Raw genomic sequence first — 11,616 nt, 5'->3', positions numbered from 1 at the left:
CCTCTTTCAATTTGTTATAAAAATTAGGAGCTCGAGACTAAGTTTCAGTGTCACAGGGCTTAGTCACAGTTCTGTGCTAGTTCTATTAATGTTCCTTTAAAAACACACAATCATGGATTGGAGGGAAGGAATGCAGGGCTTTTGGTAGCACTGAGTGTGTGGAACTATGAGGATCTGACAAACAGCAACTTTTTTTCTGGATAGGATTTTGTAAAAAAATTTTGACTGGAAAAAGAGAGACTGAAGGCACCTTCCACTGGAAAAAAAATCAAAAGATCTTTATTAAATTATAACTCAATTAAACAACTCTACACAGTTGGTTTAGGGCACAAGACTTAGATAATTAGTACTGCTAAAATGAATTTTCCATCACCTGACATATAAGCTCTACTGAAACGCTTCATGTGAGCAGAAGAAGTGTGGAGTACTAGTGCCCAAACTGGCTGTGTTTGTAGTACTTAATTTTTTTCTTTTTTTTTTAACAGGAACGTTTACTTATCGGAATGAAACGCAGCCTGGCATGTCGGACACCTCTCACTGTCACTGTTCATGTGAGATCGAGTGCCTGCACATCACATCAGCAGGCAAAGCTGCTTAAACTAAAGCACCCTGCTTTTAAAGACCATGAAGAAAACAGTGAAAAAAGTGTTATTGAGCATATGAATGAGTGTCCAAACAGATCACATCTGATTATTCAGCGTCAGGAAATGGCAACTTTCTTTAGATTATTTGGTAGGTTAATACTGGCAGATACAAATGTTTTGGCTGAACAGGTTTTCTAAGCTCAGTCATTCTGAGAGTCCTTTCTGTAACAAAACTAATAGCAATTCTTTATCTAAACATATTTTGTTGTTATATTATGGTATCTGAATGTTTAATGCTTCAGTTAAAAGTACAAGAAGGGCTACCAAAGTGATGAAAAGTATCTGCTTTAAGTTACAAATGAAACCAAGGTGGTTCGATAGTTCCTTTTATGATAATTTCCCTTCTGTTTTCTCTTGTATTTCAACACATGTAAAGCAATGTACATGTGTTACACAAGGATTAAAAAGAGGCAGGACCCCATGCCTCATAACATGTTATTCATTGTGGGAATAAACATTTAGGGGGAGAAGTGGAATGGGAAGACAGTCTGAGGAGTTGGAGCATCTCCTCTGCATTTGTGTCTCTTTGGTATAGTTTTGTGTATATTTAATTTAGCAAAGACATGAAGTGATAGTGGACGATTACACTTGGCTTTTATTTGACCCTTGAACACAGAAGTGAATCGGAGAGAGTTATAAATAACTACAGTACATGTCCATGGACAGTGATGCACTGACCACATTGCCCTATGAAGGCTCCAGGTAATCAAGGTGCAGAGAACTCCATTAGCTGGAACCACTTAACACAGGAAGAAATTGCCCAAATAGAAGATACAGTGGTGACTTTTCACACTTACTGTTACCGAGGGTGGATGAAACACAGTCACTGGATTTTCTACCTTCCCTTTCTGGTAGTTTATCTTCCTTTGTCCCTTCAGTTTTTCCACACCTGATCTCCCACTCCCCTTAGTTTCTCTGTTCTCTGCTGGTGGGTCTAGCTTCTTTCCTTGTGTTTGGTTTAATCGAAGGACCATCTGTTGTTAATTTACAAATACCTTCTAACAAAAACAGTTTTGGTGTTTGAAATGCCACAGCTTTCTCTTGTTGCAGACGATGATCTAATCCAAGACTTCCTTTGGATGGACTCTTGCTGTAATGTTGCAGACAAGGTAAGTGTATTTCCATAGTTAACAGAACATACATTGAATGAGAAATCTGCCCTTAATCACTAGATACTGTAATGCAAATGCAGACCATATTTTTTTCTAATGAGGTCATATGGAAGCTTCAAAAAATCCAATTTATGCTTTCCTCATTGATAAAAATACCTTGGTGCAAGATAAACGTGCAAATGATTTTAGGAAATTATATACTGCAATAATACATTGATACTTCATTTTACATTTTAAACCAGTATCTCTTGGCAATGACTTTCGTTTACATCAAGAGGGCTAACTACACCCTACATGAATATACCAGAATGAATTTCTTTGTCGCTCTGTAAGTACTTCTAAATTGTCTGGTTCTTTGCATTATTTTGTTTCTTTGTTTATGACACTGATTGTTAGGATATATGATGAGACTTAACGTTGCTTATGTTTCTATACTTCATACAGAACCCTGATCTAGGGGGTGGCATCCCTGCCCATGGCAGAGGAGTTGGAACTAGATGATCCTTAAGGTCCCTTCCAATTCAAGTAATTTCATGGCTCTCTATGTTGACCTACATAGTGTACACACATAGTGCAAACTCAGCCTTACTCCTCTGACAGAACAAGCTCAAGCAGCAGAGAGGGGATGTTTGCCTTGTTTGTAGTGATAAACAGTGAAAAAACCCAAACAACCCTTCTTTAAGCATTACAAGAAATATATGCAGGACAACACGGCTACAAACACACGGCCACATACACATCCTGTTACAAAACCTATTCCATAGCTTTGCCAACCTTTAAGTCATTTGTATTGAAACGTTTCACCATAATATGCACCTCAGGAGTAACTTTTTATTGAAGTTTCTGCCACCGTGATTTAAGTCAACTGTAAAAATGTTGTCGGAGAATTCCTGGGAACTTTTTTGAACAGTTGTAAAATGCCTGTACTCTGAAACAGAGGTACAACCAGTATTCTTGTCCTTCCCAAGTCTACATAATCCCTCCACGTTTAGCTACACACCTACAGAGCGATTCTGCGTTTCAGTGTCATGGTGTTCAGGCCATGCTTTTCCGTAACAGCACATCTAAGAGCTCAGATTGGCACACTAGCGTGGGACAAAGATGGCTGTACCTTCTCCTGTCAGTGGAATTGTGGGTAACATCCACAGGGCATGGAGGAGGGAGATCTGACTCCACTGAGCAGGGAAAAGCCAGGCCAGAACAGTGAAAGGATAAGAAAGGGAAAAGGGGTCTAGTGAGACCGGGACTAAAGGGAACATTAAGGTGAGGAGCAAGTGAGGAGAAAACTAAAAGTTGTAATTTTTTCAGGTGTGATTTACAGGAGTTTAGTATCAGGTGGATCCAGAGGAAGCATTTTCCTGTTGTCTGAGATGATGATCCAGAACCAAAACCAGCAGATAGCAAAGGAAGGGAGAAGTACAGACATTTAAAAAAAGCATTTAAGGTTTTCATTTATACCTGAAGGTAGACCTGTATTTAGTTGTTTGCTGCTAGTTTAATACAAGCAACATGATTTTCCAAAAATAGCTAAAATCCATAGAAAGTTTAAGGTTTCCTAAGATAGTTTTAAACTTTATTTATTCAGTGAGTCGGAAACTGTTAATTTCTTGCCAGTTTGGAGAAAGATGTCAGGATATGTTAGTTCTTGCATACCTATTCATTTAGAAGGCTCAAGGGTAAAGAGATTTTTATAAGAGCTTGTTGGATAAGGATTCAGTGGAACTTTCTGATTAAGAAAATACAGTAGTCCAGAGAGAAGGTTGTATTTTGTTAGCATTTTTCCCTCACGATACTAGAAAAGCGAACCACTTTAATATGACTTTTAATGTTAGAAATTGTTCTAATATCATGATTTAAGACTGAATAAGATTTACAAACACAAACATAAATATGTTTGAAGGTATCTGGCAAACACAGTTGAAGAAGACAATGAAGAATCAAAGGATGACATTCTTCCATGGGCTTTGGGAAAAAAGTGGAGAAAGCTGTACCCTGATTTCTTAAAGTTAAGAGATCAGCTATGGAGGAGAATTGACTACAGGGCTATTGTAAGCAGACGCTGCTGTGAAGAGGTAGGGAGGGGTTTTAATGCTGTAGATGCTGAAATGACAATAATTAAGTTTAGCTCTACACAATTTCTTCCCTACAGTGCAGATAATCCATAGGAAAGAAAAGATGCAGCTAACATGTGAAACAGTCCATTTATTCTCCATTTTTTCCTTCTGCATTTACAGTACATTGCTTGACACTATGCTTTAAAGGTAAACTAGAGTATTTTACATTGCACTCCTGTTAGAAGTGAAGTTTCTATTGGCTACAATAGAAACTTTGTCTGCTTTATGCAAATATTTTTTATTTAAAATCTCCCTTTTGTTTCACTTCATTCACTTCAGAAATAATTTTGTCTGTGTTTGCTTTGCAATTTACAAGTTTGTACACAAGTAAAACCTTTCAACAAAAATCCCAGCACTTCAAGTGAAGATCTAATCCCTTCAAAATTAGTGGTACCACTGCAACTCACTTTTTAAGGTCAGGGTTTTTCACTGCATTTATGAAAATCTCGGGACACACTTTTAACATTCTCTATTACTAATGCAGTGTTACAACCTACAATTTTCAAACATTGTAGGAAGGAAAAAGTACATTCCTCACTTTTCAGGTGGAACATATATCTGGAAAAGCTCTTGTCATGTTCTTAGTATGTACCATTTACCTACAGTTGATGGAAAAGAAATGCTCATTTACTCTCGGGTCCCATCTCTGGGGATGGGATTAGGTTCTTCTGGGAACAGTAGAGGAACAAGGTGAGTGCAGAATGCTTTTCCCTGTGTACCCTCCCAGCTTCCCATGTCACTAGTTCCATGATGCTGTGAACAGGAAAATCCATCTAGCCGTTTAGTGGTTAGCCAAAGGCACCATCTCCTGTCCAACATACAAAGCACAGGCTGGGATTTGAGATGATTCACATGATCACATGAGGCTGCAAACTGTTGTGTTTCCACATCTGACTGGGATCTGGTTTACTCAGTCCTGCCCAAGGCAGCAAACTTTCTGGCAGGACAGAAGCAGTTAATAGATGCTACCCATTTCAGCTACATAGTATTCATTCTCTGCCATGCCCTAATTGGATCTCTTATTTTCAGCTGTATGTTTTCCCATTATTTTTGTGTTCTGCTCCAATGTTTGTTCTGACAGGTGATGGCTATTGCTCCAGAACATTATATATGGCAGCGAGAACGCCCCACGAACCACACTGGAGCGCTGAGGAGTTATAAGGCACAGCAGTGCCTGCTGTGTGGCAAGAAAGTGGGATTATCATCTTCCTCCTCATCTACTAGTGCTTCAGAGATGATGGCAATTGATTCATCCCAGAATTCCAAAGACAACTTTACATCTTAAAAAACGCTCATTGACTCTCCTTCTTATTATGACCAAGGCATGGTTTAACATCGGAAATAATTTTCACTTAGTTTAGGCAACTGAGGCCCCACTACTGCAGGGACTTCTGTGTCCTTCCCTATTCCTTGGCAGAACTGTGCTTTTACTGCCACGCATCCACTTTCATTTTCACTTTATTTATTTATTCACTTTATTTATTCAATGAGTCAGAAACTGTTAATTTCTTGCCAGTTTGGAGAAAGATGTCAGGATATGTTAGTTCTTGCATACCTATTCATTTAGAAGGCTCAAGGGTAAAGAGATTTTTATAAGAGCTTGTTGGATAAGGATTCAGTGGAACTTTCTGATTAAGAAAATACAGTACTCCAGAGAGAAGGCTGTATTTTGTTAGCAGTTGGTACTTCCAGGATGTCTCTTGACTTCCTGGAAATTGTGTATGTAATTGAAGGTCTGCACATTAGTCTACCCAAAGTAGCATCCTCAGCCTCTGCAGTAGAACCCTCCATTATATACAGCAATTACAGCACAAACTTCTGGTTAAATTTATTATCAGGAGGGGAATACACTTGAGCTGTAAACTTCCTGGGGGAGCTGTATAAGATACTTTCATGTATTGCACTGCAGAGCTCCTACTATGCTTATTTAATTCAAAGTTAGTTATTTATAGCTCTGTATTTACTTGCTTATGTTCTCACCAGTATCCAAATTTTCACTATTGCAGTAGGATTGTTTCTGCTTTTGACAGCTTTAGTACTGCTGTGATACTCAAGGGATCCCTCGACCTTGAAATATTTGGCATTTGAATCTTTCCTGAGATACAGAACAAGTCAGCTGTCTACAACATATCATTTAATAATTTCATCATCACCTGCTCATGTAAGACCCTAAAAGACTTAAAATTAAGTCTGTTTTTACTTGAGTGATCTTTTCATATCTGACAATGGTCAGAAAAAAATTGTGTTTACTTTGCCTGTTTGAGAATACTTCATATAAAGCAAAGTTAACAAGCAACCAGGCAACTTTGAGCATGAATGCTGGATGTGAACCACAGCTGTACTTCTCAACAGCTGGTCTTTGTCTTGAAATTAGCACATCTTCATCAAGCTGTGAACAAATTCAGTGTATTTCAGTATCTGTTACAGCTGAGCTTTAAGAACATTGTTCTTAAAGAACCTGAGAGTCACCAGTTGGTAGCCAGCAAAGTGTTCATTTCAAAGGGCAGACTTGGATCCCTTATTTTCTTACTACATATTTTTTTCTCCTTATTTCTGGTAGACTGTCTTTCCAGCAAAAGGTGACCATGTGGCACCTTGAACCAAGATAAATCCATGGGTTGGTTTACAAACAATGAAGTATGAAACACACCCAATGAAGCAGAAACAGATACTGTGATTTGCAGAACAATCTGTGTTGCATCATACCACTATTCCTGACGATTCTGTTAAAACTTTAAAGAGTAGGTGAGGGTTTCAAACTGGATATGAAGAAGAAAGCAACGCAGTCATTACTTAAAAGTTACACAACTTGCTAAGTGTAGCAGCGACTTTGTATTTTATTTTCTTCTGATACCCATTCAACTTATCAGCTAAGGCAGCAGCAGCATCAAGAGAGCAGTGGTCCAAACTTTCTCAGCTTGGTAAGAAATGCTGATTGAAAAACAAAACAAGTTACTGCTTCAGTATTTCAATATACAATGATTATTTCATTATTATCATTATAAGTTCTATGATTCTTGATGGAGTAACATGCCAAATGCTAGTTAAAAAAAATAAAATTCCACTTAAGATAAAAAGCATTTTCCAAGTGTCTCACCTGAATGAGCTTCCTGCCAGTAAGATGGCCTAGCAACATAAGGCACCGAGCGGGATGTTTCAGCATCATCAGGAAGTGATTCTGTGAGAAGCACATTTTTTAAACTTCTTTCCCGTAAGTTTAAGACATACACACAGACTAGAGTTACCAATGTGCATGGATTATTTTTCCCTGACATATTTTCCATTTTTCCTTCTGTTATGGTGCTTTGTTGTCACCTATCAGTACATTCAGAACTATTTGCTCTGCTGTGGATTTTGCAAATCTGTACTCTATATATATCTATATATCTGTCATATATGTATAAATAATGAGGCATCATTTTTGAATTTGCCAGAACAGCATGGCTTTTCAACAGAACATACTTGGCACCATTTCTTCTATGGAATCCTTACTCCATTAGGGTCCTCTCAAGCAGCTATAGGATGAGTACAGAAGACTGGATTTTATTAAAAAAATAAAAACTTGCAAGTAGTAATAGAAGGGCAGTCATTCTTCATTGCAATCTATTTTCATTTTAGTCTAGAGTTTTAATAAGAAATTTAAACTTAAATAACTGCTAATACATTTTCTTCCAAACCTGACAAGGTCTAGGCTGTCCAAAACTTGTCTTATTCCAGTTTGTTCTCAGCTGATTCAACAAAAAACATTGCCTGTTCCTACACTAGATTATCAAACTGCAGTAACAGGCATTTATTTCATCAGCAATAACGTTCTTACCATCGTATTCACCTTCTCTAAGAATTGCTTGATCCTGGATGTGGATTTCTTCATATTCCTTTTGAGGTGGTTCCTCAATATTTTCTTGATTTTCCACCGTTTGTCTTGATTTGGAATTCTTGATTTTAGCAGGGAGTACTAACCAGCTTTTGTGAGTTACCTCAATGATCCTTTCACAGATTAAAGGGAGCTTGAGGGTCCGTATTCTGTCTAAAAGTTCAATAACCTGTGTGATGCTTTTGAAGAAAGGCAAAGGATAAAGTAGTATTTGGAAAACTCAAACTACACAGTCTCAACTCTACGGAATTGGTCACATTCTTTACCTTTGAGATTATACAAGTCCTTCGGTTTTAGGGTGAAGGAGCTAACAACCTGACTACTGAACAGTGCAGTTACTGTGAGGATGGCATTAAGTGCAAACTTCAGAATGAGAACATTCCCAAAGCAGAGCCCAAAGGATTTGGCCAAATGTAATTTATACTGAGTGCAACTCCCTAAAAAAAATTACATGAGGAGGAAAACCCCCAAATTGGTTAAACATTTCATTAATGATGGATGTATATTTCAAAAGTCAGGGTTTCTGACAATGCTAGGTGATGCCTGGATAAAGGTGTAAGTGCCAGAAGTCAGTACTTACTTTGCTAAATACACAGCACACACACCACCCAGTTTCAGGCTTGAGTGTACCACAGGCAGAGCAGACTGAGGGTTAAGCATATCCAGAACTACCTGCAAGAGAAAGATATATTGTTTACTGGGAAACATATGTATGTCTATCATTTTTTTTAACATACAACAATGCTTGGAAGAAAAAATGTTTATGAAAAATAGATGCACATAACAGCAGTATGTAAACATCAGCCAGTTTTGCCTCTTAAAACCTGAGGTCCACACTTGCACAGAACCAAGTCCTTGCTACTTCCAAGTGAATTTCTGTTAAAACAGCAAGTAGGCCTGGCAGGAGTTAAACCTCCTACTAATTAAATTCCCTAATGCTGACATTAACAAAAACCTTTAGAAGACTACATTTACTAACACATTTGAATATCTAGTGCTCAAACATATATAAAAAAAGAATGTTCAAGTGCATCATTGTTGTGAAAAGAGCACACCACAGTCTCAGTGTGTAACTTGCAGTTTGTTTTGAAAGCTACAAAACTTCTGTCTTTGGCAATTTATCCACTTTCTGCTGAAAAGCTTTCAAACTGAAAAACAACGAGATATGCAGTATCTGATTATCTGATCCTTCTTGTCCATTGTTACTTATAAAGTTTTTAGAAATGGTATTTTATGCTATATATTCTATTTCTTTGCTCAAACAATTTAGCAAAATTGTCACTTGTTTAAGGCATTAGTCACTAAGTAGTTGTAAGTCGTTTTTCTGCTTCACATGCAAGAGTGGTTAACATCAGGCTGTTTTCCCCAGCATGTCTCCCTTTAGAAAACCTGGATACACAAAAGCAGGATGGGAGAGTGAGCACTAGCACTCTTTAACTTAGGCTTTAGTTACACTGTGCATTCAATACAGCTGATAGCAAAGTGCTTACATATTTATATTTTTAATAAGGTTATGTATTCTTCTGAAACTTAATGTTTGAAATAGGTATCTCAGATATAAAAACATCTGTTTCTCACAAGTACAAGAAAGTAAGTTGGTCTTTGCTTACAAGACAGCAGTGATTAATTGTAGTATATCTATAGTACAACTTCATCATTCTTTCATTTGGGAACCTGTAACTGAAACCTTGAACGTACTTGTAAATCTGACAAAAAAAAACCCCCAATGTTCCTCTCACTGATGAAGACCTGATTGTTTTTTCTCATGTTAAACTAGATATGGGAATCCCATTGTGAGTGTGAGCATTAGAGGTTTTAATTTAGGTAGAAAAGGTAAATGTCAAATGAGGGAATGTTTTGGACTCACTGCGTCAAGTGTTTCAGATTTCAGATCTGCGGTAGCTGTTGAGATGTCTTTAAGAACAAAATTCACATTATCTGGCCACTCGTCCACGTGTCTTATTTCCCATGCCATACGCCACTGCCTGTAGTTCCTCTTAGCTAAATTATGATGATCATTTCTAATTTCATAACTTATGACACGTCCTTTGGGCCCAACTGAAAACAAACAAAAGGCACTAGACTTAGCACTTTTCACCTCTGTAAGAAAGACTTCAAACAAATACAGTATATAACAGAAGTACACCTTTAAATCTCAACTTTGCTTTGGGAAATAATAACATATGAAACAATCAATTACAATCTGTTTTTTCTTTACACTTAAAACAAGCATACGCAGAAAAAAGCTTCTTTTACAGACAGAAATCAATCAGTACACAGATGAAATGAAGCCTAGTTATAGTGGCACAGACTGCTCCCAAGATGTCCTTCCAAAGTCACTTGTGCAGCAAAAGACAACTTGAGCATTTGGGGTCCTATGATTCTCCTACTGGAGCTACCAGAGGTCCCAGCTGAAAATGCTCCAGCAGTGGTCACAGCTCACAGACGCTGTAAAGCTAACAGATAGCAACTTCTGTTGTTAATAAAATTGAAAACTGATGGTTTTAAAGTGTTTAGACAATGCTCGTTTTTAGAAGATTTGATGTGTTCCATGCAGAGCTCATTCTTCACCTCTTCTTGGGGTTGGGGAAAGACTAAGACAACCAGTAACCATTTGCACTACAGCCCTCTAGGTACAACCTAAATGGTTTGCAGTCCTTGTGCCAGCTCTGCACTGATGTAACTTTCCTTCAAGTCAACATATATGAACACATGAACTGCAGCAAAGTTTTTAAGAACTGGTTATAAGCATTTGGCCAAAAGAAAGGCAATGTGCAATAAGGAAATGGTCTACTGGGAGGTGTCCCTGCCCATGGCAGTGGGTGTTGGGAACTAGATGATATGATCCATCAAACTGCGCTGCTTGTTTTCTAAAACCAGGTTCTGACCTGCTCTTGACAGGAACAAGCTCATAGCGCCAGACCCGCTGCCACTTTCCAACACAGTGTCTCCTGGGTGGATATCCATCATCATCAACATAGCAGTGACATCCTGCAGGAGAGAAAACCACAGCATGTTACCAGTGTCACTGAAACCGGGAGTCAAACTCCTTAGCATCAGTGCAGCACTAAGCAGCAGCATTCCTTTTTTGCAGTGCATGGGGCATCAATCCACCTTATGTGCATACCAGCTACCCAAAACTTTTACTGTTTATACATTTCAGCAGAGAAATTAGTGCTTATTGGTTACAAGTGGTCTGTCATCTATTGCTTTGTGATTCTCTCACTTCTTATGCTAATTCGAATCACCAAGGTTGGAAGAGACCTTTAAGATCATCAAGACCAACTGTTAATCTATCACTCCCCTGTAACCCCCAAACCCTAAACCACATCTTCCAGTACCAGGTCCAGACACCTCTTAAATACATCTAGGGATGGTGACCCCACCACCACCTCCCTGAGCAACCTATTAGTCCACTTTTGAGTCGGTGGGTTTCTTGGGAGCCTTCCAGGGGGATTTTGGTGGTCTCTAGTGGTTGTTGAAAAGATGTCTCTTCGTGTCCTCTCCCTGAACTTTGAGCCTTTTATATCTGGTCTTGGCTTCCCTCATTACCTCATCTGCAAAGACTATCCAGTTCCTTATCTTGGTCTTGGTTCTCTTCTGCTGGCTCATCTGCACTCTGGCCAGGATGAGTCTGTCACAGGTGTGAGAATTTATGTCCTTGGGTGTGTCCTTGAGACCCCTGTTAGGGTTTGGTAGGAGCTCCTCTGTTGCTTTAAGGAATTTTCCCCCATACATGTTATCAGATGCTCGGATACTTAAGAGAGACAAAGGACCCCGGCCACTGGGGCGGGACACCTTTTCTTTTGCAAAAGACCTCAGCGCCCGGGGGAACTTCCTTTTGGGGGCTCCGCGTTCAGGGAGGTAGGGAG

The 11,616-nt window shown here is 38.7% G+C and overlaps 2 protein-coding genes across 2 annotated transcripts; one reads left to right on the top strand and one right to left on the bottom strand.

Moving 5' to 3' along the window:
- Window positions 1-503: 503 nt before the first annotated feature.
- SPDYA (speedy/RINGO cell cycle regulator family member A) lies at window positions 504-6,513 on the top strand. The gene is given in 6 exon segments (XM_009075406.1): window positions 504-732; window positions 1,695-1,753; window positions 1,999-2,084; window positions 3,657-3,828; window positions 4,952-5,192; window positions 6,431-6,513. Coding segments are annotated over 6 exon segments (870 nt in total).
- A 244-nt stretch (window positions 6,514-6,757) lies between these two features.
- TRMT61B (tRNA methyltransferase 61 homolog B (S. cerevisiae)) lies at window positions 6,758-10,735 on the bottom strand (the record flags this gene model as incomplete). The annotated part of the gene is made up of 6 exons (XM_009075405.1): window positions 6,758-6,801; window positions 6,968-7,048; window positions 7,688-7,923; window positions 8,325-8,416; window positions 9,612-9,802; window positions 10,633-10,735. Coding segments are annotated over 6 exons (747 nt in total), but the record flags the coding sequence as incomplete, so codon positions are not given.
- Between the last annotated feature and the right edge of the window lie 881 nt (window positions 10,736-11,616).

The sequence above is a fragment of the Acanthisitta chloris genome, unplaced genomic scaffold (genome assembly GCF_000695815.1).
Source record: "Acanthisitta chloris isolate BGI_N310 unplaced genomic scaffold, ASM69581v1 scaffold22905, whole genome shotgun sequence".
In the NCBI taxonomy this organism is placed as follows: domain Eukaryota; kingdom Metazoa; phylum Chordata; class Aves; order Passeriformes; family Acanthisittidae; genus Acanthisitta; species Acanthisitta chloris.
This window is presented reverse-complemented; position numbering and strand designations above follow the sequence as displayed.